Source organism: Ahaetulla prasina, chromosome 9 (genome assembly GCF_028640845.1).
Source record: "Ahaetulla prasina isolate Xishuangbanna chromosome 9, ASM2864084v1, whole genome shotgun sequence".
NCBI classification, from domain to species: domain Eukaryota; kingdom Metazoa; phylum Chordata; class Lepidosauria; order Squamata; family Colubridae; genus Ahaetulla; species Ahaetulla prasina.
The window spans coordinates 25,840,230-25,867,403 of record NC_080547.1 but is presented as its reverse complement, the minus strand read 5'-3'; the positions used below and the strand labels follow the sequence as shown (position 1 = coordinate 25,867,403).

The window sequence follows — 27,174 nt, the reverse complement described above, 5'->3', positions numbered from 1 at the left end:
GTGCCGTTGTAACTTTGAACGGTCACTAAATAAACTGTTACAAGTAGAGGACCACCTGTATTTCAAGGTCTGCTCTTGGATTGATGCATTCAAATAAGGTAACCTCCAGAGATTTATCACCAATTTACCTGCTGGTGTTTCTCCAGTTGTTGTGGAAGTCTCTCCAACCTGCTCACTCGCTTCTTCAACATGCTCATTGGCTGCATCACTAATTCCTGTTGGCATCTCAGCGTCTTCTGGAGTCCCAATTTGTTCACGAGTTTCAGCTCCAGCCCTAAAGAGAAGAGATGTGTTAACCCATTATCAACCTTGTGAGGCAGACCTGACTGGAAAAATAACCAGATGAGCTAATTCTACTTCATTGTAAGGCAACAGAAATAGAACCTTGAAATTCTGAAAGTACAAACTTCCGCCATCGCTTTTTCCTGCCTGATAAGTTAGGGTGGATCCTTTCTAATTTTATTTCTGTGCCTGTTACTCAATTGTGGATTCCTCCTAATTAGAACTGCAGAAAAAACAATGGCTACCAACCTGCCTTCCATTGAGGACCTGTATACTGCACAAGTCAAAAAGAGGGCTGTGAAAATTTTTACGGACCCCTCACACCTTGGACATAAACTGTTTCAATTCCTACCCTCAAAACGACGCTATAGAGCACTGCACACCAGAACAACTAGACACAAGGACAGTTTTTTCCCGAACGCCATCACTCTGCTAAACAAATAATTCCCTCAACACTGTCAAACTATTTACTAAATCTGCACTACAATCAATCTTCTCATCGTTCCCATCACCCATCTCCTCCCACTTATGACTGCATGACTGTAACTTTGTTGTTTGTATCCTTATGATTTATATTGATATTGATTGTTTCCTGATTGCTTATTTGTAACCTATGACTATCATTAAGTGTTGTATCATTAAGTGTTAAATTTAACATAACATAACATAACATCAGAGTTGGAAGGGACCTTGGAGGCCTTCTAGTCCAACCCCCTGCCCAGGCAGGAAACCCTACACCATCTCAGTCAGATGGTTATCCAACATTTTCTTAAAAATTTCCAGTGTTGGAGCATTCACAACTTCTGAAGGCAAGTCGTTCCACTTATTAATTGTTCTAACTGTCAGGAAATTTCTCCTTAGTTCTAAGTTGCTTCTTTCTTTGACCAGTTTCCACCCATTGCTTCTTGTTCTACCCTCAGGTGCTTTGGTGAACAGCCTGACTCCCTCTTCTTTGTGGCAGCCCCTAAGATATTGGAACACAGGTATCATGTCTCCCCTAGTCCTTCTTTTTGTTAAACTAGACATACCCAGTTCCTGCAACCGTTCTTCATATGTTTTATCCTCCAGTCCCCTAATCATCTTTGTTGCTCTTCTCTGCACTCTTTCTAGAGTCTCAACATCTTTTTTACATCGTGGCGACCAAAACTGGATGCAATATTCCAAGTGTGGCCTTACCAAGGCATTATAAAGTGGCACTAACACTTCACGTGATCTTGATTCTATCCCTCTGTTTATGCAGCCCAGAACTGTGTTGGCTTTTTTAACAGCTGCTGCACACTATGTGTAATGTATCTTTAAATATTTTGGCGGGAAACAAGCACGTTGCTGATTGGTTGAAGCCGCCGGTTAGACTGTATATAAGGAGAGGTTTTTCCCCAGCCTGGTTGCTGGGTTCACCATATATTAAAGAGCTGTTGTCACTACCCTGGTCTCCAGCCTCGTTACTTCCCGAACTTAACACTGGCGACGAAGGTGGGATCTCGAGGCTAAGAGCACCAGGAACGAGCTGAATGTGCGAAAGAACCGAACCCAGCAAATTCAGGGCAGAAAACGCAGCGATGGCCAGCTACACTCCGCCCGCACCGTTTGACCCATCCAGGGAGAAATGGGGAACGTACACGACCCGTTTCGAGAGTTTCCTCGAGGCCAACGAACTGCAAGGAGTTCCAGACAACCGCAAAAGAGCGTATTTCCTGAGCCACTGCGGTCCCGAGGTCATCGACATCGCGGAAGCCCTGGCAGAGCCAACGCCGGTACAATCGGTATCGTGGCAAACTCTGCAAAATCTATTGAAGAACCATTTCGCACCAACACCGTCCAAATATGTACGGCGTTTTGAATTTGGAGAGCGCAGACAGCAAGAGGGCGAATCCATCAGCGATTACATGGCCGCCCTGAGAAAAGCCTCCAAGGACTGTGGGTACAGAGACTTGGATGAGGAGCTGTTAGAGCAACTCATCCGTGGGGTCAGAGACATTCGTTTGCGGAGGCGGCTGCTATCAAAAAGCAATCTAACGCTGGCAAACGCTCTGGACGAAGCCAGAGCTCATGAGATGTCCACCCAAGCGGCGGAAACCCTACAGAAGCCACTCACGCCGACGGCGAGTGCGGAATCAACCCCGGTCCACAACGAAGAAATCCAGACCGAATCAGACGGCGAGGATGAGGAAGGAGTTTGCCTCACCGAGAGAAGGGGCAAAGAAGACCGGGATGAATGCGGAAGTTGCGGAGGGCAACACCAGCGTCAACGATGCAAATTCAAGGACGCTACATGTCGGCGGTGTGAGAAGAAGGGGCACCTGGCTCAAGTCTGTCGAGCACCCCAACCTTCCCGCCGAAAATTCAAACCAACCAATCAGAGCGCGGGATCGGCAAGGCGACCCGCGATTGGTCAAAACAAAAAGGGCACGAATTCCAATCGAACGACCGTGATAATAGGCCGTGCAGCAACCTGCGTCGAGAAGAAAATCTTCACGAAACCGAAAATCGAAGGAGTGCCGTGCCGACTAGAAGTGGACACAGGGTCAGCGATCACAATCATGTCCTGGGACACTTTTGCGAAAACCTTGCCGAAAATCGCCAAACGCAAACTGCAAACACAGCGGCTAAGAGTTCACGACTACCAAGGGAATCGCATCCCTGTTCGAGGGACCACCTCCGTCCGCGTCGAGTACGGACCACACAAGAAGACCCTGCCCATCACGATAGTCGAAGGGACCCTGCCAAGTTTGTTGGGACTAGACTGGTTCCGTGCATTGGGCATGGGAGTGACTGGCATCTACAGAAGTGACGTTAACCTAAAAGACGCACTCATGGACGAATTCGAAGATGTGTTCAAGGACTGCCTGGGCAAGTACAAGGGGACCCCTATTTCTTTCAATCTAGACCCCCAGGTAGCCCCCATACGGTTAAAAGCAAGGAGGGTCCCTTTTGCCCTTAAACCCAAGATTGATAGGGAGATAGACAAGCTCATCAGTCAGGGGATACTGGTGCCAGTCGATCATGCAAAGTGGGAGACGCCAATCGTCACCCCAGTAAAACCAGATGGGTCAGTTAGAATCTGCGCTGATTACAAGGCAACGTTAAACAAAGCCTTGCAAAAAAGCGCTTACCCGGTCCCCGTGGTGCAACACTTGCTGCACTCGCTGGGGCAAGGGCACGTTTTTGCCAAATTAGATTTGGCCCAAGCCTATCAACAACTACCCATAGACGCCAACACAGCCAAAGCCCAGACAATTGTGACTCACAGAGGTGCGTTCAAGTGTACCCGGTTACAGTTTGGGGTGAGTGTGGCTCCTGGTCTATTTCAAAATTTAATGGAGCGACTTCTGCAAGGGCTCCCGGGGGTAGTCCCCTATTTCGATGATGTATTAGTATCAGCCGAAAATTTAGAAGAATTGGGGGAACGTTTGAGAAAAGTTCTGGGCATTTTCCGGTCAGCCGGTCTAAAGGTTAAAGTGAACAAATGCCAAATAGGGGTAGAATCCGTAGAGTTCTTGGGCTACAGAATAGACAAGGAGGGAATCCACCCCACTGAGAGCAAGGTCAAGGCAATAAGAAAGGCTCCAGCGCCCAAAAACAAAACAGAGCTACAGGCATTCCTGGGTCTAGTGAACTTTTACGCGGTCTTTTTGAAAAATAAGGCAACCGTTGCCGAGCCGCTACATAAGTTACTGGGAAAGAATACTGCTTGGTCTTGGGGAAAGTCGGAAGCTAGGGCTTTCGAAGCAGTAAAAAACCTACTCTCGAGCGATAGCTTACTGATTCAGTATCATAGCAAAATGCCATTGGTATTAGTTTGCGATGCTTCCCCTTACGGAGTGGGGGCTGTGCTCAGCCACAGGCTCCCAAATGGCACAGAAGCCCCAATAGCCTTCTACTCCAGAACGATGTCCTCGACAGAGAGGAACTATAGTCAGTTAGATAAGGAAGCTCTAGCTATAGTGTCAGGGGTAAAAAAGTTTCACGAATACGTTTTTGGTAGAGACTTTGAAATTGTTACAGACCATAGACCACTGTTAGGGTTACTGGCTGGCGACCGCCCAACGCCTGTGGCACTTTCGCCCCGATTGACCCGATGGACTATCTTTTTGGCCGCCTACTCCTACAAACTGCGGCATCGACCAGGAAAAGAGTTGGGGCATGCGGACGCATTAAGTAGATGCCCACTACCAGGGGCGATCGAGGACCCCACTCCGGGGACGCCCATACTGTTAATTGACTCTCTGGACTCTGGCCCAGTCACATCTAAGGAGGTGGCTCGGGCGTCATACCGGGACATTATTTTGAGAACTGTACTTGGTTGGGTACAAAGAGGGTGGCCCGCTGCGCCGGGCGAACGTTTTAAAGAGTTTGTAAAGAAACGTGGGGAACTGTCGGCTCAAGGAGGGTGCCTGCTCTGGGGGGATCGAGTGGTGATCCCAGAGAAATTGAGGAAAAGGGTATTGGATCTCCTCCACGAGGGTCACCCAGGGATCGTAAGGATGAAGGGCCTAGCGAGAAGCTATGTGTGGTGGCCCTTAATGGACTCGGAAATTGCTGAAAGGGTAGGGAAATGCCAGGCCTGCCAAGAGTCCAGACCGCTACCCCCAACAGCCCCAGTTCGGGAATGGGAGAGACCCCAAGGGCCCTGGTCGAGAATCCACATTGATTTTGCCGGCCCCTTTCACGGCCAAACCTTCCTGGTAGTAGTCGATGCCTACTCCAAATGGCTGGAAATCATTCTCATGAGATCCATGACAGCCGAGGCCGTGATCTCAGTCTTGCGGCACCTATTTGTAACCCATGGGTTGCCCGACACACTAGTTTCCGACAACGGCCCGCAATTCACGGCAACCCAGTTTGAGGAGTACTTGGCAGAAGAGGGCATCCGACATGCCCTCTCGCCGCCTTTCCACCCTGCAACGAATGGCCTTGCAGAGCGTTTCGTCCGAAGCGCAAAAGAGGCATTGTCCAGAATCAAGCCAGGCGACTGGCAAACAAAAATCGATGTTTTCCTGGCCGTCCAACATAGAACCCCCTGTGTCACAACCGGCAGAAGCCCAGCAGAATTATTAATGGGCCGAAAGCTCAGGTGCCCCCTAGACCGTTTAAATCCAAACTATACACCGGAGGGTTACAAGGGGGGACTTGAAAAAACAAGAGGGATGGAAATAGGCGACCAAGTGTGGGCACACAACTATGGAGAAGGCCCAATCTGGGTAGCAGGGCAAATCCTAAACACAACAGGTCCAAAATCATACTTGGTGGAGTTAAAAGACGGCCGAGTATGGAGGCGCCACATAGACCAAATACGAAAACGCATAGCCGAACAATCCGAACTAAACGAAACAGGCCCTGACTATACAATGTTTGAATCCACAGCTGACTCAAACCTGGGAAAATCGCAGGACTTATCTGAGTTCCCGGAGGTCCAGCGACGCCAACAGGTTCCAATAGAAAACAGCAGGGACGACTCTGCAAATAATCCAGGGCCGGATGGCCTAGAGGAGGAGCTGAGAGGAGCAAACAGCCCCTCCGGTCAGCTCAACCCACTCCCAGGGAATGAACTGCGCAGGTCCGAAAGAGTCAGGAGACGCCCAGTCTATTTGCGTGATTACGTTGAAAAATAATATGTAAATATCATGTGAATAGGGGTAAAGTGTTTTCTGGGAGGGAAGGAGTGTAATGTATCTGAGTCCTTTGGGAGATAGGGCGGTATATAAATTCGAATAATAAAATAAATAAAATAAATATCTTTAAATATTTTGGCGGGAAACAAGCACGTTGCTGATTGGTTGAAGCCGCCGGTTAGACTGTATATAAGGAGAGGTTTTTCCCCAGCCTGGTTGCTGGGTTCACCATATATTAAAGAGCTGTTGTCACTACCCTGGTCTCCAGCCTCGTTACTTCCCGAACTTAACACTATGACTATCCTATCCATTGTACCCTATGACTATCATTAAGTGTTGTAAGTGTTGCACCTTGATGAACATATCTTTTCTTTTATGTACACTGAGAACATATGCATCAAGACAAATTCCTTGTGTGGCCAGTCACACTTGGCCAATAAAAAATTCTATTCTATTCTATTCTATTCTATTCTATTCTATTCTATTCTATTCTATTCTATTCTATTCTAATCTGTTCTGTTCTGTTCTGTTCTGTTCTGTTCTATTCCTTTTCATTCTTTCATTATTCTTTCCTTATTCTATTCTATTCTATTCTGTTCTGTTCTGTTCTGTTCTATTCCTTTTCATTCTTTCATTTTTCTTTCCTTATTCTATTCTATTCTATTCTATTCTATTCTATTCTATTCTATTCTATTCTATTCTACTCTACTCTACTCTACTCTACTCTACTCTACTCTACTCTACTCTACTCTATACTCTACTCTACTCTACTCTATTCTATCTATTCTACTCTCCACCTTTTACCTGATCATTCCTTAAGCAGCATCCTTTCCCCCATCTTCCCAGGTATTGGCACATTCCATTACACCTATGGCCATTTGCTAGTCCCTATCACCTGTTCCTCTAGCCACTCCCTTGAAAGCTGGGAAAGGTCACCGGTCCAGCTACTGTCAGAACTACTTGAAAGGAAGCTTTTCTCATAAAGGTTTGAAGATCAAGCTTTTCCCCCAAGCGTGAGCCAGAGTGGTCAATAAACCTATCTGCAATGAATGGGGTTTAGCAGGGGTGAAATCCAGCAGGTTCTGACAGGTTCTGGAGAACCGGTAGCAGAAATTTTGAGTACTTTGGAGAACCAGCAAATACCACCTCTGGCTGGCCCCAGTGTGGGGTGAGAATGGAGATTTTGTAGTATCCTTTCCCTGCCAGGGCCACCAAACCACGCCCAAGAAGTTACACCACGCCCACCAAGCCACGCTCACAGAACCGGAAGTAAAAAAAAATTGGATTTCACCACGGGGATTTAGTGATTGTGGGCTGATTTTGATTTCTTGTGTTGTTCATTCTGTCTGAATTTTTTAATCCTACATGGTTTTTAATCCTACATGAGCCACCCAGAGTTACAAGTTGTGAATTGGGCAGCAAATTAATAAATGGTAAAATACGCCCATGTGTATACATGTCTGAATTATCTAAGTCTCTCTTTTAATATCGATGCCAGCTTAATATCCAATCCATTGTGATATAAAAGTACCTGAGGATAAGATAAGAAGCAATAGGTGGAAACTAATTAAGGAGAGAAACAATTTAGAACTAAAGAGAAATTTCCTGACAGTTTGAACAATTAATCACTGGAACTGCTTGTCTCCAGAAATTGTGAATGCTCCAACACTGGACGTTTTAAAGAAGAGATTGGATAACCATTTGTCTGAAGTGGTATAGGGTTTCCTGCCTAAAAAGGGGGTTGAACTAGAAGACCTCCAAGGTCCCTTCCAACTCTGTTATTCTATTCTATTCTATTCTATTCTATGCTATGCTATGCTATGCTATGCTATGCTATGCTATGCTATGCTATGCTATGCTATGCTATGCTATGCTATGCTATGCTATGCTATGCTATTCTGGAAAATATAAACTACACAGTTTGAGGCAGCTCAGAAGATTCTATTTGTTACAGATGGCTAGAAATATTAACCAGTTTTTCCCAACACAGACCTTCTTTAGATATACTGTACTGCAGCTACTGTGTTATCTGGAGATCACTGGCATTCTAGCCCAATATAGATATTGGATGTAGATCGATAAAAGGGAATAAGAGAAAGAACTCAAGGGGAGAAAAAAATAAATAAAAGATGAAAAGGGGGAAAAAATGAGGTGTCACTTACATTCTGAAGAGTAGATCATGCAACCCTATGTGGTAAGAGAAAGAAATCCCATTTTAGAAACTATTCTGCAAGAACAGCTAAACTGTAAACTGTTCAAGGGTACATTAACAAGGACTTTAGAGAAACTCTCCCCATAGCAATGCCATGCCCTATTTATAGGGAGAATTTGCAATTATGTTCCACAACCATCATCTCAGAACATCGTATTTCCATCCTGCTGGGGCTGTTAGGGATAAGTGTGATTTCTGCTGAATGATGGCTCTCTACTGTGGTTCAAAAGCCTATTGAATTATAGACTTTCCATTACTTTAGTACAGGGGTCTGCAAACTTGGCTCTATTAAGACTTGTGGACTTCAACTCCCAGAGTTCCTCAGCCAGCAAAGGTGGCTGAGGAACTCTTGGAGTTGAAGTCCACAAGTCTTAAAAGAGCCAAGTTTGCAGACCCCTGCTTTAGTGATCTCTTCAATACTCATGCAAGAACCATGGCAGTCCAGTGGTTAGAATGCAGTATTGCAGGCTAACTCTGCCCAAAGTGAGGAGTTTGATTCTGACCAGCTCAAGGTTGACTCAGCCTTCCATCCTTCTGAGGTCCGTAAAATGAGGACCCAGATTGCCAGGGGCGATGCACTGACTCTGTAAACCGCTTAGAGAGGGATGTAAAAGCACTGTGAAGCAGTATATAAATCTAAGTGCTATTGCTCTCTATTGCTGCTTTATCATACGGTCTTTAATGCACAAACCTTGCTATCGTGAAGAGAAACATAACCATAGCCCATCTCAGAAACTTTGGCCTGCTGGCAGAACTAAAGTAAGGAGACAACCACTGAAATGACTTCCCAGAAAGATGGGTGTGTGAGTTGACAATTTCTGACTTTTTGTCCTTGGGGGGGAAAAAAAACTTAAGGAAGGATTTCCATAGATCCCATAAGCGTGCTGCTGATTGCCCCCACAGCAACTACCACTCACTTGGATTATTTTCCCGGTTCCGAACAATGTACTGAAAAACTAGGAGAGAGATGACTGTTGCCACCACCATTCCTGCCACAGCAGCCCCAATCACCACAGGATATGCATTGAAAGGAGGGTCAGCTGCAAGAGAGAAGAAGCAGTAGATGAAGGCAGTGGAGTTCTACCAGGACCAGATCTTGAAGGCTTTGGAGAATGATGTGCCAGATGTGTTTTCTGTTATTTTAGCCCCTCCTTCTCTTGCCCAGTGACTTCCAGATGGGTTGATGTTCAGCTCATCAAATCCACCATCTGGTTAGAAGTTTATAGGCACTGAAGCAACATCTGTTTCATTCTTTTAAGAGGAAGGTTCTGGAAGCAATAGTTGGAGCTCCATGAGCTTGTTGTTTATAAAATGTCTGCCAAGGTGGATTAGTTGGAGGATATTTATTTATCAGAAGGCAAAGGATGACCCACCACCGAGTCAACCATGTCTTCTAATACTTCAGCATCTTCGATTTTCAGATATGCACACTTCTGAACAAAGCTCCAGAGGTTGCCAACAGCTACCATTCTTATGTTCTAAGAAATTTATAGGAATCACGTCAGCCTCAGAGGCCGCCTTGGAAATGAATATCCACTTTTCAGCATGCCAGCACCACAGCTTGCCCTTAATTTTTTTTAAAAAAATAAAATTATACAGTTCATTTAGGATAGGGTTCTTTGCAGGCACCAAGAAACTCTCCGCGTGGAATTATACTTTCTGCAATAAGCTTCCTGGTGCGTTTGCCAACTTTTAGCATGTTTTTACATTACTTCCTTTCCTTCACCTTCAAGCATAAAGAAATGTTACCTCTCCTGGGAATATCTGTAGTAAATGATTGCATAGGATAATCGTTACTTTGGGTTTGCTGTTTCCTTGAGGTATAGCTTCGCCTTGTGCGTGAAATAGCCCTACTGTTGGTCTGCTTTAGAAACTACCTTTGCTAGGTGTGAAAGTTGTGATTGTCTGAACTGAGAAGCCCGGTTGGCAAACCATTATCAAGACACCTGATCAGTAGAACATCTCCCTCCCCCCACCCTCCATTCCTGGGCAAGAAGATTAAAGCTTTTAAGAGAGGAAGCAGTTTGGGGCAACGTCAAAAGGAGCGGGGGGGGGGGTTAAGCAAGGGTCTCTGTCCTGATTAAATTGTTCCCCTCTTCTGCCTGCAGCTAATTTTAAAGATGGTTATTTCCTTAAAATATCAGGAGATCCAATTACGGATCTCTCGTGTTAACAAGTCGTTCTGGCCCTCGGCAACTCTGCATCTTGGGACGATTCTTTCTCTGCCAAAGGAAACCCTCAATGAGGCTTTACACAAACTCTTTTCTGGCCTTTCAGGTCTCAGAGCGATCTTCCACCCGGCATCTGTTTCTAATCGTCTCCGTTTTTCCAAGAGAAGACTTTGCTTGTTTTTCTTGAGCCTTTCATTTTGCTTTGCACCATCCGAAGGCTCTTCCCAAACCTCACTCAGCCTTGCTTGTTGCAACAGCTGTTGCCCTTATGAGGAGAAAGGATGAGGTGGCCATTTTTGTTCGAATATGGCAGCGTTCGCTCAAGATCACCAAGCTAACTGAGGTCAGAAAAACAGGCAATTTTGCTCTTGTGCTGCCTGACCAAATCCTGCTTCTGCAGGACAGATCTTGGCCAAGGAAGGAAATGCCGCATCAAGAATAGGCAATATTGCTGAATTCCTGATTTCTTCCAACCAGGTCATAATGACATGGGTGCCACCTGCTAATTGTCTACATACAGTGATCTGAATGGTCATCTATTTGGCAACTTCAAATTTTGATCAATAAATGCTCTGTCTTACGCATTGGTAAACGTAATCAGAATGTCAAGTACAAGCTAGGTGGCATTGAACTAGCTGATGACCCTCATGTTGCCAAGGACTTAGGTATACTTATCTCTGACAATCTATGCTCTAAAGTTCACTGTAATAGAGTTGCTAAAAAAGCATTAAGAGTTGTAAATTCAATTTTGCGCTGGTTTTTTTTCTGGAAACATTGTCTTGCTAATTAGAGCTTATAAAACTTATGCTAGACCAATCAGTATTGGTCAACTGTTTGGAATCCCCACCATATATCTGACATCAGTACAATTGAGAGGGTTCAGAAGTACTTCATGAGAAAAATTTTGCACTCTTCTGCACACAATAGAATTCCCTCTGCTACTAGGCTCGAAATTCTCGGTTTGGATAACTTAGAACTTGTGGTCAGACCTAGGTATTGCATACAAAATTATATGTAGTAATGTTTTACCTGTAAATTATATTTTTTTGTTTAATCACAATAATACGCTCACTAACAACCGCTTTAAATTCAATGTAAATCATTCTAAACTTGACTGTAAAAAATATGATTTCTGTAATAGATTTGCCAAAGTCTAGAATCCCCTACCTGATTCAGTTGTTTCAGCTAAAAATTTTCACAGTTTCAGTCACAAATTGACCTCCATGGACCTTACTTTATACTCAAGTGGTCAGTAGAGGGGATGCGCATAAGTGCACTAACATGCCTATTGTCCCTGTCATTATATTTTTATTTTTTATTCTTGCTCTCATTTTTGTTTGACAAATTCAAATAAATAATAAATAAATAACAAATGACTAAAGAAACAAACAAACAAATAAATAAATAATGTTCAGGGCGAGTGGAGTTTCTACGCAATTACAAATTGAATTTTGTACTTTTTTTTTCCTCTAAGAAATGGGTACCCTTCATAAATCAGGGGTTCCATGCGCTTATTAATTCACAGTAAGATAAAAAGGCACAATCTTTAATACCCATCTGATCAAGAAGCCAGGTCTTTTCTGCTGCATAAGGAACTTTCAGTTCTTTATATTTGGCCAATCATAGCAAGAGCACAAATCGGTCAACACATGCAGAGATTTTTCACCACAACTAGGAGACCAAGCCTGGAGATTGTTTTGTAAGGAGACCAGTAGCACATTCCAAGAAGGTGAAGTACATTTCCCCAAAAAAGAAGAATAAGGCAGAGAAGGAAAGGTGAACTTCATCATGCTGTTAAGAAGTGATGTCACACAGAGATGAAAACCTGTCAAAGTCCATCTCTTCACACCTCCCATCCTGATCACAACCTTGAGACTGGAGTGCAACCACCCACCCGACTGAGGTCTGCAGATCTCATGCAACAGAGCAAGGTGTACAGAGGAATAACTGAGGCACCCAAATGCAGAGGTAGGGGAGCATACTAGAAGGCAGAGAGAGACTCAAAACAGAGGCTCTAGGAGAAGCAATGGCAGACATGGTTCTTTCTGGTCATTCTAGCACCACCACTATCACCATCTCCATCTTGTAGTAGTAATTGTTATAGTTGTTTCAAACTGAAGAGCACTCTGGATTGAATATGGAAAGTTGCCTTTGATCAGGTCAGCCATATTTTCCTAATTAACTCAGAACTATGTATTCGGGAACAGGGTTTCCAAGAACTGAGGCAGCCCAGGAGAAGGAGAAGGGACAAGGACTCATTAATTATTTTGTTGTTTATTCCCCACTTATTAATTTTATAAATAATTCAAGGAGACAAACAACACAACACTCCTTACTCCTGCTGTTTTCTCCACAATGACAACCCTGTGAAGTGAGTTAGGCTGAGAGAAAGAGATTGTCCCAAAATTACCCAGCTGGCTTTCATGGCTAAAACAAGACTAGAACTCACTGTCTCCTGGTGATTGACCAAAAGTCACCTAGCTGACTTTCATTCCTAAAGTGGGATTACTTTAGCCCTAATCATGCACCTTGACTTAATTTATCATAAGTAGCCCTAATTATCCAACTCATTGTCATAATTTATTATAATTAACCATAATTACATCACACTACCTCACGAGGTCTCATAGAAAAAGAGGTGGGCAGATAGATTGCACGGATACACAACTTGCTGTTCTTTCTGGCATCCCCAATGAAATCCACTATCTCCTGCATGCAAAATGGACCAGGCTTGATCCTCTCATCTAAATGCTCAACTGCCACCTCTTCCTTTAGAAGAAGCACCTTCCAAAACAGCTGGTTTTTCCATACATGTGTCAATGTGATCAGTATAGTTAGCCACTCGAATGCACCTGGGGTCTTCACTTCAGAGGGATACCCAGTGGTGCGATGGTTGACTGCAAGGATCCGGAAAGCATAGGCCACTGCAGGATCCAGGCCACCCAGTTTTCGGCCACGGACATCAGGGTCAATGTTGTTGGCCACTGTTTCCCAGCTGCTGGCTATCTGCTTTGGGCTGGTCTTTTTTGCTTCTTTCCTCTGGACTACAAAGCCAGTCAGGTTTCCTGAGCCTCGAGTTTCCCATTCCAGTTCCACCTCTGTACGGGGGCGAGTGTACATCAGTCTGCTGATTGTCACATTGGGTGGGTTGGGATACTCTGCAAAGAAAAAGAAAGGCATATTGTTGTTGCTGGTGTATGAATCAGCATTCTTGGAAGACCCTCCCGCTTCCATGGGGCATGCTTAGTTTGGGAAGCAAGGGCATAACAGAGAAAAACAAATGCCAGGATCCCCCTCTCTAAAGGTGAAGGTAAAGATTCCCTTCACACATACGTGCTAGTCGTTCCCGACTCTAGGGGGCGATGTTCATCTCTGTTTCAAAGCCGAAGAGCCAGCGCCGTCCGAAGATATCTCCGTGGTCATGTGGCCAGCATGACTCAACTCCAAAGGCGCACGGTATGCTGTTCCCCTCCCACCAAAGGCGGTCCCTATTTTTTCTACTTGCATTTTTTACGTGCTTTTGAACTGCTAGTTTGGCAGAAGCTGGGACAAGTAACGGGAGCTCACCCCATTACACAGCAGCACTAGGGATTCGAACCACTGAACTGCCAACCTTTCGATCAACAAGCTCAGCGTCTTAGCCCCTGAGCCACTGTCTTACCCCCTCTCTACCACATAGCAATAAAGTACAATCATCGGCAGAAATTAATGTAGAAAAAAAATCAAAATCATAAGAATAAGTCATAAAAGGATCCTCCTTTGTGGGGGAAGAAAACTTGGAGCAATTGGAGGACAAGTGTGGACATGGTATTGCCACTTCATGGATTTGTGCTTCCCGGGTTTGGGAGATCTAGAGGAGTTTTGTGGTACCCATCAAGAAGCAATGGATGGAACTAAGGAGAAATGTCGTAAGAAAACAATTAATCAGTGGAACGACCTGCCTCCAGAAGTTTTGGGTGCTCCAACACTGGAAGTTTTTAAGACGAGATTAGACAACTATTTGTCCGAAATGGTATAGTATGAAATTTGCAGAGGGTTGGACTAGAAGCCCTCCAAGGTCCCTTCCAACTCTGTCGTTCGGTTATTCAACTTACTTTTTACCTGGAGGCTGATGGTGGCAGAGGCATTGCCCACAGCGTTGATGGCAGCACATCGGTAGGTGCCACTGTCCTGTATCCATTCTGTGTCCTGGACAGTCAAATTAAACCAAGTATTCTCCTGCTGCAGATGGTATTTCCTAGTGTTTGCTGTAATGAGCTGGTTCTTATTATTGTACCAGAAGACTTCAGAGCCCAGATAGGCACCTTGGAGGAAGCAGGCCAACTGGACCTCACTGCCTTCGAACAACGACACCTGGGACCGTTGCACCATAATCCTGGGGGGTTCTGTGCATAAAACAAAGCAGAATAAAAGAAACTCTCAAAACTATCAGCTTGAAGGAGAGCAGTAACCAGGTTCTGACCTTTCCCTTCGTCCCACGAAGGCTCTGGGCTTTCAACATCCAGATGGAAGCTTTGCCTGAAGCACATCTACCTTTCCAACAAAAATAAATAAATAAACTGAGATGTAAACAACATTCAGGTGGGCTGGTCTAAAGAAAGAAGTTGGGAACAACAACCTCATACATTAACATGCTAGTAAATGAGCAGCATTGCCCACTGTGGCAGCCACATTGCAAAAGCAATTCTGCATGTTCTCAGAATGTCTGATCAACCCCAAAAGTTTACTTGCTCTGGATTTGTTCTGCTTTGCAACTGTCCTCTAAATCCTCAGGAACAGGATTCTCTACTGTTGCCTTCCTGACCTTGTAAAATTGGAGAATATCTTGGACTGAGCCCAAGACAGGGATGAAATACAACAGGTTCTGACAGGTTCTGGAGAACCGGTAGCGGAAATTTTGAGTAGTTCAGAGAACTAGCAAATACCACCTCTAGCTGGCCCTAGAGTGGGATGGGAATGGAGATTTTGCAGTATCCTTCTCCTGGAGTGGGGTGGGAATGGAGATTTTGCAGTATCCTTCCCCTGCTATGCCCACCAAGCCACGCCCACAGAACCGGTAAAAAAAAAAATTGATTTCACCACTGGCCCAAGAACTAAGGTGGCTCTTCGTTCTTGACTTGGGAAGGGCAACTATAGCACCAGAGGACAATTCCATGACATGATTTGGTTGTAACTGAATAAAGAGACAGGGAGGAAGGGATCAGCTTGGGACAGGTAAACCTGATGGAACAGTGTCTTTGTTCTGTTCACCCTCCCCACTTCACAGAGCAAACGCAAGACGCTTGTCTCCCAGTCTTTTTATTTGCTAGAGGCCTGATTTTCTTCAGCTGAGGAAATACCTGGCAATGACCGTGCAAAGGCCTGCCAAGTTTTGAGTCCGTTATCTCATGTCCAAGATCCGTTGCCAAAACTCACTGACAAAGTCCTTTAACCTTCCAATAACCGAGCTGCAGTGCACTCTTGGTAGCTTTTTTTGTCCGTCACAAGGGCCACATGGCAGCTCCACCCACTTTTATACCCTGTGGGGTGTGGCTCAGTGACTCAGCAATCTCTGAGCCTGCCACACCTTTTCCTCTGCTGCGCACGCTTATCTTTACGTCACTTCCTCGGATCAACCCAGGATTGATCGTCAGCAGCTGGGACTTGAGGCGTTGCCAGGGAGGAGGAGGAGGGTGCGGGAGAGGGAGGCCTTGTCAGCTCCTCCTCCTGGCCTGCAGCTGGAACTTGGGGAGGTGCCAGCGAGGAGGGTCCTGGCGAGGGAGGCCTTGCTGGCTCTTCTCCCTCACTCTTCGAATCACTCTCCTCCATGAGGACAGGCTCGAGGGGCCGGAGTCACAACAGTCTTTCACACTCTGATGAGCCAGTCAACCGTCCCTTGACCCTATTATTTTTTCTTGACCCATATTTATCTGCTTACCCAGCTGGATGTGGCACTCAGCAGTTCTTGCCCACAGAGGGTGAGCTGCCATGCAGGTGAACGTCTTGCCTCCAAGAGTGGCATTGGGCTTCATGACAAAAACATTGTGTGATGGTTTCATGCTTCCCAGCATGTGATGCCTCCAGTCTCTCCACCAGAGTGTCACCTGAGGTTCTCCACCTGGCCAGTCACAGGTCAACATGAGGAATTCATTCAGTTTGGTTGCTACCACACTGCAGGCCAAGCTCCCTTTGGGAACCCCTGAAATAAATTGGTCAGATTTCAGAGGCTGCTGGTCTTTGCCTACTTTCTAGGATTCCTAATAATCATGATTATTTGTTGGATAACTTTTCATAAATAAGAGCCAATGAACAAGCCCTATAAATTCTCATAAAGATGAGTTCAACAAATTGTTATAATTTATGATAGTGAGTCAGATAATTAGGGCTTATTATAAATTGTGTTAGTAAAGTAAAATTAATATAAATAACAATGAAATTTTGATTTACAGGAATTATGACTTCCTTTAGGGATTTAACTTTAAAGAGCCCTCCTTGCGGGAGATGAGCTTTCAGAAATGTGAAATATAGGGAAGGAAGGAAGGAAGGAAGGAAGGAAGGAAGGAAGGAAGGAAGGAAGGAAGAAAAAAGAAAGAAAGAGAAAGAAAGAAAGAAAGAAAGAAAGAAAGAAAGAAAGAAAGAAAGAAAGAAAGAAAGAAAGAAGAAAGAAAGAAAAGAAAGAAAGAAAGAGAAAATCTGGTTCTGAATATTGAAGTGTCTTCCACCAATTTGTATAAGGGGGTTATAACCATCCTAATTGCACAGGGTTCTATGTCCCCCTAGTTGCATTTCATTAAAAAAAAAAAGAGAAGTTTAATTAATCATGAATTGTTGCTGTAGCATAATTAGTATTTTAGCATCAACTTTTGGGAGTCTCTAGAATAGCAAAAGGCAGGTACTCACAGACAGTGGTCCTGCAAACGGCATCCTTTCTCAGTGCTGGATGAGAAGCCAGGCAGATATAGGAAGTCCCATTGGGAACATCTGCACCCTGATGGATTTGAATAGCTCTGGAGAAGCTTCCCGTGTCAGTTTCTTCTGCCTTCGATTTTACCCACCGCAAGTGCACTGAAGGGAATCCCCCTGGCCATAAACAATGCAGAGCAAGGTCTTGGAAATTGGAGGCAGGCAGCGACATGCAGTTGAGTAGTCCCTTGGGCAGATCTGTGCATAGGGTAAACATCATATCAACAGCAACGAGGACTTACTGGGTCCAGAAACATCCATGGCGGAAAACATTATCCAAAGGGTGATAGTGGCAAAGAGCAGGGTCCCATCCCTGCTGCTCTGGGATTAGACACAAAAGCTTGTTTGACCCACAAGATGTTTGTGTCTATCTTCTCCATGCCCACCCAACTCTTGCAAGCCAACTTCTACCCAAAGTTTATGCATTGCCCTCTCAGAATCTCATGACTTCTTGGCCAGGAGCAGGAGATATAGCAGATATTTGCCTAGTCTTTGCATTAGCATACTGGGGAAAGCTTTGATGGCAGAACTGGTCTCAAAAATGGCTAGAAGAAGCAGAGAAACTTTGCTGTGAAAAAAAAGTTGACAACTGCCTGCTTGCAGATGTTCCTTGGTGGAAAAAGAAACTGGAGGAAAGGGACTATTGCCCCCACTCCTTATATTTTTCCACTGGTAGTTGGACTACTAAACCATGGAGCTGAGAGTCATATGGGCAAACTCATAATTTATGGCTTCCTATTTTGACATAGGGGACGTGGTGACTCAGTGGATAAGATGCTGAGCTTGTCGATCAGAAAGGTCTGCAGTTCAGCAGTTCAATAATTGCTACCAACTTGCCTTCCATTGAGGACCTGTATACTGCACGAATCAAGAAGAGAGCCGTGAAAATATTTGCAGATCCCTCGCATCCTGGACATAAACTGTTTCAACTCCTACCCTCAAAACGACGCTATAGAGCACTGCACACCAGAACAACTAGACACAAGAACAGTTTTTTCCCGAAGGCCATCACTCTGCTAAACAAATAATTCCCTCAACACTGTCAGACTATTTACTGAATCTGCACTACTATTAATCTTCTCATAGTTCCCATCACCAATCTCTTTCCACTTATGACTGTATGACTATAACTTGTTGCTGGCAATCCTTATGATTTATATTGATATATTGATCATCAATTGTGTTGTAAATGTTGTACCTTGATGAACGTATCTTTTCTTTTATGTACACTGAGAGCATATGCACCAAGACAAATTCCTTGTGTGTCCAATCACACTTGGCCAATAAAATTCTATTCTATTCTATTCTATTCTAAATCCCTAGCGCCGCATAACGGCGTGAGCTCCGGTTATTTGCCCCAGCTTCTTAGCAGTTCGAAAGCATGTAAAAAGGCAAATAGAAAAATAGGGACCACCTTGGTGGGAGGGGAACAGCATTCTGTGCACCTTCAACGTTTAGTCATGCTGGCCACATCACAGAATTGTCATCAGACAGTGCTGACTCTGGCTTAGAAACAGAAATGAGCACCACCCCGTAGAGTCGGGAATGACGTATGTGCAAGGGGAACCTTTACCTTCACTATTTTGACAACCTCATATTTTTCTTAAGCTTTGAATTTCTTTGGTTTTCCATCTCTGGAAATCCCCTCATTCACCTTAACTTGTTTCTTGGGTAAGAATGAAGTCATTGGTGCAATAGCATTACATGAATGCATTATAAAGTTGTAAGATCTGGGTGCTGGGTCAATATCTTCAATGAAATAATATTCTATGTAAATGCTAGCCCTGATCTCAGATAAGGTCGTTTCCTATATATGAGGACGATTTCATTTGTGCATTTATTTATTTTGTAAAGAAACATTAGGAATATGAGTTTCTCCCACACCCCACAGCTCAAATTCTTTATGGTACCGTCCAGCTAAAACTGCATCATGTGAAGATGATGGTACAGAAGTTGGGTGGCTCTATATTATTTCAGGGAATCTAAGAATCGTGCAGGTTGGTCTTTGAGGTGTTGCTTGTTTCGAAATTTCCTAGGTTAATTTGGTCAATGTTATTATCAAACATATATTTCAATGATCCACAGACAACAAACATCACAACAAAGAGGCTGCTTTGGTCTACCTGAAAAACATCTGACTGCATTTTGCCGCAGGACACAAAAGCAACATTGGCCAATGATTACTTTCCTGTAGTATTAATACTTTTAGTAAGTTGACCTTCTCTGTGATTATTCCATACAGAAATCCATGGATTCTTTCACTTTTATTTCTCTTTTGCAAAAAAGAGAGAGAGAGAGAGAATTTGAAGAATTTCACCTGAAAGAACAGACTCTGTTGACATAAGACATAAGAGACTTGGCCACATGAAAAGTGCAATATTCATGGTACAGAACAAGAACTGTCTACCATTCTCTCAGAAGGGAAATTAAAATGTTACTACAAAAACACCAGCATTGGAAACCGTGGTAGAAGAGACAATCGCCACCTTCTTTTGGCACTGATATGTTACACCCAAATTATGTTGACATTTTTCTTTTGGCATTTTTTCAGCTGTGCCAGGATGGTAATGTTTGGAATAGTGATTTAAAAAAAAAAAATCTAGAAGATAGAGAGATAGGAAGCAAAGAACATGCTAAGACCTCATGCCTGGGAAAATAGGTAAAGGTAACTTACAATAGACAGTCAAGATAATAGTGGCCTGGGTCCGAGTATTCAGGTGCATATTCTGAGCTAGGCAAGTATAGATGCCTGTTTGAGTCCGTGAGATTCTGGCAATCACATACTTCTGTCCGGAGTAGACTTGAGAGCTGTTGTAGAACCAAATGTAGTAGCTGGGAGGATTGGAAGGAGCTAGGCATGTCATAATAACCTCTTCTTGTTCATTGGCTGAGAAGCCGTGTTGGTTAATTGCAAATGGCTCTATGCTGATCACTGGCTCATCTGGACCATCTATGGAAGATTAAATTAGTTAATAGAATGGAATCTTCTGTTTCTTCTGTTGATGAGATGCTGAACTTATATTATAAGTAATTGTGTTCTCTTTGCTGACGATATCAAACTATTTAACACCACCAACAATACAGCTACCCTTCAAAAAGACCTTGACTTTGTGTCAGAAGGGTCAAAAACTTGGCAACTCCAAATCTCAACCAGCAAATGCTCTGTCTTACACATTGGAAAAAAGAATCAGAATACTAAATACAAGCTCGATGGACATTACCTTGCAGATGACCTCCACCTTGTTAAAGACCTTGGAGTTTTCATATCCAATGATCTAAGTGCCAAAGCCCACTGCAACTACATCGCAAAAAAGGCTTTAAGAGTTGTAAACCTAATCTTGCGTAGCTTCTTCTCCAGTAAGATTACACTACTAACCAGAGCATATAAAACATTTGCTAGACCAATTCTTGAATACAGCTCGCCTGTCTGGAACCCATACCTCATTTCAGACATCAATACAATTGAACGTGTCCAGAAATATTTTACAAGAAGAGTTCTCCACTCCTCTGATTACAACAAAATACCTTATGCCACCAGACTTGAAATCCTGGGTTTAGAAAATTTAGAACTACGCCGCCTTCGACATGACCTGAGTTTAACTCATAGAATCATCTATTACAATGTCCTTCTTGTTGAAGACTACTTCAACTTCAATTCCAACAATACACGAGCACACAATAGATTTAACCTTAATGTTAACCGCTCCAATCTTGATTGCAGAAAATATGACTTCAGTAACAGAGTTGTTAATACTTGGAATACACTACCTGACCACAAATCCCCAAAGCTTCAACCCAAAACTATCTACCATTGACCACACCCCTTTCCTAAGAGGTCTGTAAGGGGCATGCATAAGAGCACAAGCGTGCCTACCATTCCTGTCCTAATGTTTCCTTTCATTATATCCAATTAATATAAGCTTATGCTTATATATATGCTTATATATCGTATAGTTATTTCAAGTTTATGCTTATATATACTGTGTGACAAAATAAATAAATAAATAAAAATAAACTTCTGAAGATAGGTCTCCCCAGTCTGGTGGGCTTCTGGTGTGCGCTGGAATTCCTATTCAATCAAGTCAATACATCAGAAGTAGACCAGATAGGGAAAATCTGATCTAATTTGCTTCATTAGGCATTATCTATTTTATTTCATAGATAACATGGCAAGATTAAGATCTGATTGGCAGCACACAAAGTTTCCCAAAAGTAGAAAAATTGGCCTGATTGACCAATTGCTTACAGATAACGTCAAGGTACATCTCATCGCTGGTTTGGCTGTTGACCTCATTGTGGGCTGTGCAGGTGTACCAACCCATGTGTGTCCGGTTTGCTGAGGTCAGGTTTAAGAGATGCGTCCCTGCTTCAGCAAGAACTACCATGCCATCTCGGTTAGTGTAGCGCTGCCAAGAATAAGCGATAGGAGGTGTCCCTTCTTTCACTGTGCAGATCATCACAACCAGCATGCCTTCCACGGGTGTTGAATTGTTTATCTGCAGAAAGGGCTTGGGAACTGGGACTGGGGAGACCAAATGAAAAGTTAAGAAATGAAGAAGAGCAAGACATCGTTACATCAAGAAACATGAATGACCTGAACCAGTCACACCTACAAAAAATCCATTTCTGGTCCACATCGTTCTTTCAAATTAGGGAATTGGTTTAAATCATCCATAGAACTACCCAAAGATTCAAGATGCAAGCTAAAACAGAAACACAGGCAATTCATTTTCAAAATGGAGATAAAAATGAAAACAGAACTTTTTCTCTTAGGTTTAATGGGAAAAGAATGGGGGGGGGGGAGAATTGGAACTTTGTTATTGTATATGTTGACAGCAGTAAGACTATTGTAGGCACAAAAATGGAAGGACACTTTGGTTCCTAGCATGGACGAATGGCTGCAGAAGTTGATGGAATTGGCTGAAATGGCAAAATTGACCACTTTGATTGAAGAAAAGAACGTAAGTACTTTTGTTTCCACATGGAGACCGCTTGTGAACTTCGTGCTTAAAGTGGAAAAGAATGGAACTCCGACTTTGGTTTTTTATTATTATTATTATTTGCATTTATATCCCGCCTTTCTTCGAAGACTCAGGGCGGCTTACACTATGTTAGCAATAGTCTTCATCCTATTTGTATATTTATATATAAATAGGATGCAGTCAACTTATTGCCCCCAACAATCTGGGTCCCCATTTTACCTACTTTATAAAGGATGGAAGGCTGAGTCAACCTTGGGCCTGGTGGGACTAGAACCTGCAGTAATTGCAAGCAGCTGTGTTAATAACAGACTGTCTTAGCAGTCTGAGCCACAGAGGCCCCAATTAATTTTACCGATTAGACAGATAGATCTTTATAGAAATGGCTTGTTCATATTATTATGAAAAATTATTTAAAAAATTATTTAAAAACTATTACAATGTCCTTCCTGTCGAAGACTACTTCAGCTTCAATTGCAACAATACACGAGCACACAATAGATTTAAGCTTAATGTGAACCACTCCAATCTTGATTGCAGAAAATATGACTTCAGTAACAGAGTTGTTAATATTTGAAATACACTACCTGACTCTGTGGTCTCTTCCCAAAATCCCCAAAGCTTCAACCAAAAACTGTCTACTATTGACCTCACCCCATTCCTAAGAGGTCTGTAAGGGGCAATGTCGTGTCCCACTCCTCCGCTGACGGCCGGGTCGGGGAAGTCCGTATCAAGCGTGCCTCTGCAGCTCTGCCAAAGTCCTATCAGAGTTCTCAAGGAAGGCAGGAGAGGAATCAATCCAAGTTAGACTTCAGCAATCCAAGTTAGACTTTGCCTGACTCAGAGAATGCCAGAAAGCAGATCCTTTATATAGGCCATGGGGTGTGGCTCCATGACTCAGCACTTATCCAGGCCTGCCCCTCCCTTCTTTTTGCTGACGTCGCCTCTCAATTCTCTGGAAGCAAGGACCTCTCCAGCCTCCAGCTGTTGGTAATCTGAGCTCATGATTGGTTTCACATTCTTCAGGCTCACATGCTGTGGGGGAGGGGTTTAGTTGCTCCGTTTGCCTGGGCATGGTGCCAGGACTGGGGGCTGAAGGCACGTCAGGCCCTTCGTCTTGCTCGGCCTGTCTGGGCATGGTGCCAGGGCTGGGGCCTAGAGGCATGCCAGGACATTCTTCCAAACTATCAGCATCCGGCAGGAGATAAGAGGGGCCCGGCTGCGGCAGGGGGAGCGGGCGAGACACAACAGGCGTGCATAAGAGCACAAGCATGCCTACCGTTCCCGTCCTATTGTTTCCTTTCGTTATATCCAATTAATATAGTTATTACATACTTGTGCTTATATATATATGCTTATATATTGCATAGTTATTTCATGCTTATGCTTATATATACTGTGTGACAAAAATAAATAAATTAAAATAAAAAATAAAATAAAAGCAAAAAGTGTTGATTTGAGGTTAATGCCTTATTTTACTGTAACAGAGAGTCAGAAATCAATGCTTCTTTTTCTTTTCTCTTTCCCTATCTTTCCTCACTTCGTTTCCCCCTTTCCCCGCCCCACTCACTTTTCTTCTATTTACTTTTGTATCTTGTATTTTATAATACTTTATATCAGGGGTGTCCAAACTTGGTCCCTTTAAGACTTTTGGACTTCAACTCCCAGAGTTCCTCAGCCAGCTTTGCTGGCTGAGGGACTCTGGGAGTTGAAGTCCAAAAGTCTTAAAGGGACCAAGTTTGGACACCCCTGCTTTATATCTAAAAATGTTGACTCGGACTGGGGGGAAAAAAGAATTACAGGCAATTCAACTATTGGCCTAAAAGTTCATATTCATCATATATTATCATTGCCCTGGCTATTACTTAGAGCGGTGTTCCTCAGCCTTGGCACATTGAATCAGGATGGACTACAACTCCCAGAATCCCCTAGTCCAGGGGTGTCCAAACTTGGCTGAGGAACTCTGGGAGTTGAAGTCCAAAAGTCTTAAAGGGACCAAGTTTGGACACCCCTGCCCTAGTCGGTATGCTGGCTGGGGAATTCTGGGCATTGAGGTCCACATATCTTAAAAGTTGCTCAGAAAGGCTAAGAAACAATGACTTAAAGCATGTGCACCTTTTACGATGGGAAAAACAATGCATGTTTCTGGTTTACTTCCAGGGTTAAACCAATTTCCTTACGCGGGGAAGAGAAAGAGCTGGACAAGAATTCTGAAACTAAATTCAGCGTAATTTAAATGATTTAAAGATTGAATACTTTTCTGCTGGGTGACTATTTTTTTAAAAAAAAATAATGTGGATGCAGTGAAATTCTAGTTTGCTTAAGAACCTATTTTACATAATCTCCCACCCTACAAGAAGTGGGGGAAAGGATGTCAAAGTTTTGGTAGGTTACGTAATTCTAGTTTATATGCAAATAGAGAGCATATGCACCAAAACAAATTCCTTGTGTATCCGATCACACTTGGCCAATAAATTCTATAAATTCTAAAATAAAATAAAAATAAATATGCAAATAGAATGGTTTGAAGTCCACAAGGACCTTAGGTTACACTTATATAGAGAACATCACTGGCCTATTCAGACAAGAGGTAGGAATCACAGACTTGGGTGGTGTTTTTTTTTTTCATAATTTCATTTTTTCATAAAAAAACAGGTTTTTTAGCATCTGAACATGGCAACAGAGGAGTTCTTTGCCTCCCTCCCTCTGCTGAAAATGCCAGGCTAACTGCCTAAGGAAAAATAACAAAATCAAGCTGTCAAAATCAAGATGAACCTTTGCTGGAGATCAATGACATACCTGGGAGAGAGTATCCTCCATCAGCCAAAGAGTTTTAATGACTTTCATTTGAACAACCTGATCATGGGCAAGAACAGCTGGCCAGGAACCAGGAACACTGAAAGGCTATTTACAACATTTGTCCTACACCAAATGTCAGGTTAAGATGAAAGGAAACTGAGATAGGGTTTCTCCAATAGATCTTTTTGGAATTTATTGTTGGAATGTATTTTTATGCAACAACTACAGTAGTATTCAGCCAGTAGATGGCAGTATGGTATATATTCTTTGCTCTTTTGTTCTAAGAAGAATTTCCTCTTTCCTGTTACAGTTAAACACAGTTAAGCAGTAAAGCACATGGTGATTGTACTCTTTGCTCTCTGCTGCTATATATAAACAGAATTTCTAACAGACTTTCTTTCCTTAATTGATAGATTTCAAGAAGAAACATTGATTTCTTAGGGGAGGTGATTCTCCTGCTATTTTGCTGCACTGTTTTATTTTGAAAGGCCACCACATGTTGATATGACCCATGTGGAGTTTTGTGCACATCTTTGTCCATTCAAAACATGACAAGCCCTACTGCTGCTAGCTCTAGATCCCAGATCGCTAGATGAATTCCTGCATCATCAACTGACCCGATTGCACAATGACTCAGCCAAAGAGTATGAGCTCCAGAATGCTGCTACAAAATCCTCAGCAGCCATTTTTTGGGGAACTTGCAAATCCAAAACTCTTGCATTGAGCAGCCAACTCAAAGCTGCATTAGTTTTCCATGTAAAAAGTAATATGGAGTCATTTTTGTATGCATGTTTAAAAACCATTGATCAAATGGAAATGGAACAGAATGAATTTATCAATGGATACATATGAAGTGTTCACAGCAAGCCAAGACACTATCAACAAAAAGAAAAATGTGCATTACATAATTTGTTTAATAATTCTAATAAACCTGGAAGGTGGTTAGCATATTTATTAAGAAAGAAACAGAAACGACGTATAATTGATAAAATAGAATATAGAGGTAAGGAAGTATATCAGCAAAATTTGATTAAAAAAGCTTTTTTAGAATATTATACTAAGTTATATTCTAGAGATGTGATTAATGATAAAGATATAGATAGATATTTACAGGACCACGGTATCTTAAGAATTACAGTAGATCAAAGGGAAGAGTTGAATCAATTAATTTCTTCAGAGGAAATAGTGTTTGCAATTAAGCAGCTTAAAGCGAATAAAGCACCAGGTACAGATGGCTTGACAACTACTTATTATAAAAATTTACAAAATGAGATGATTGTACCACTTAAGGAGTTATTTAACAGAATACAAAGGGGAGGAGAAGCTCCTCCTTCATGGAGGACAGCTTTTATCTCATTAATACCTAAAGAAGATCGAGATGGTGTTAAACCAGAGAATTATAGGCCAATATCGCTTTTAAATACTGATTATAAGATATTTGCTAAGATATTAGCGAATAGATTGATGCCACTGATGAATCAATTAATTCATAATGATCAATCAGGATTTATTAAGGGGAGACAGATGAGATATAATATGAGACAAATTGTAAATTTACTTGAATATTTGGAAAGAAACAGCCAGGTCTCAGCAGCATTCTTCTTTTTGGATGTGGAAAAAGCTTTTGATAGATTGGATTGGCAGTTTTTGTTTAAAGTAATAGTAAAAATGCAATTTGGGGATTATTTTATTCAAGCAATTAAGGCTATATATCAAAAGCAAACAGCTCAAATAATAGTAAATGGTGGATTAACAGAATCTTTCAAGATTGAGAAAGGGACTAGACAAGGATGTCCCTTGTCACCATTATTATTCATTCTAACTTTGGAAATATTATTGAGTAAGATACGTGGTTTAGATCGAATAAAAGGAATTAGAATTAAAAATCAAGATTATAAATTAAGAGCGTTTGCAGATGATCTGGTTGTTTCTTTATCTCAACCAATACATTCAGCTGTATATTTGATGGAGACAATTGATCAGTATAGTAAGGTATCTGGGTTTAAAGTGAATCAACAGAAGACAATAATGATAATTAAAATATGAATACACATCAGAGGAAGAATTAGAAAGAATAACTGGATATGAAGTAGTTAAAAAGGTTAAATACTTAGGAGTATACATTACAGCATCGAATGTAAAATTATATAAAAATAATTATGAGGTATTGTGGGGAA

At 42.7% G+C, this 27,174-nt stretch overlaps 1 protein-coding gene across 1 annotated transcript in view; it reads right to left on the bottom strand.

The window, feature by feature from the left end:
* The window catches only part of VSIG10L2 (V-set and immunoglobulin domain containing 10 like 2), a 38,300-nt gene that overhangs the window by 5,462 nt on the left and 5,664 nt on the right, over positions 1-27,174 (bottom strand). Inside the window, exons 3-9 of the mRNA XM_058194686.1 lie at positions 21,466-21,741; positions 19,894-20,169; positions 17,157-17,417; positions 16,195-16,455; positions 14,372-14,662; positions 13,130-13,435; positions 129-274 (exon numbers count right to left, since the gene is read on the bottom strand). Coding sequence (XP_058050669.1) covers positions 129-274; positions 13,130-13,435; positions 14,372-14,662; positions 16,195-16,455; positions 17,157-17,417; positions 19,894-20,169; positions 21,466-21,741 — 1,817 coding nt within the window. The remainder of the gene's footprint in view (positions 1-128; positions 275-13,129; positions 13,436-14,371; positions 14,663-16,194; positions 16,456-17,156; positions 17,418-19,893; positions 20,170-21,465; positions 21,742-27,174) is intronic.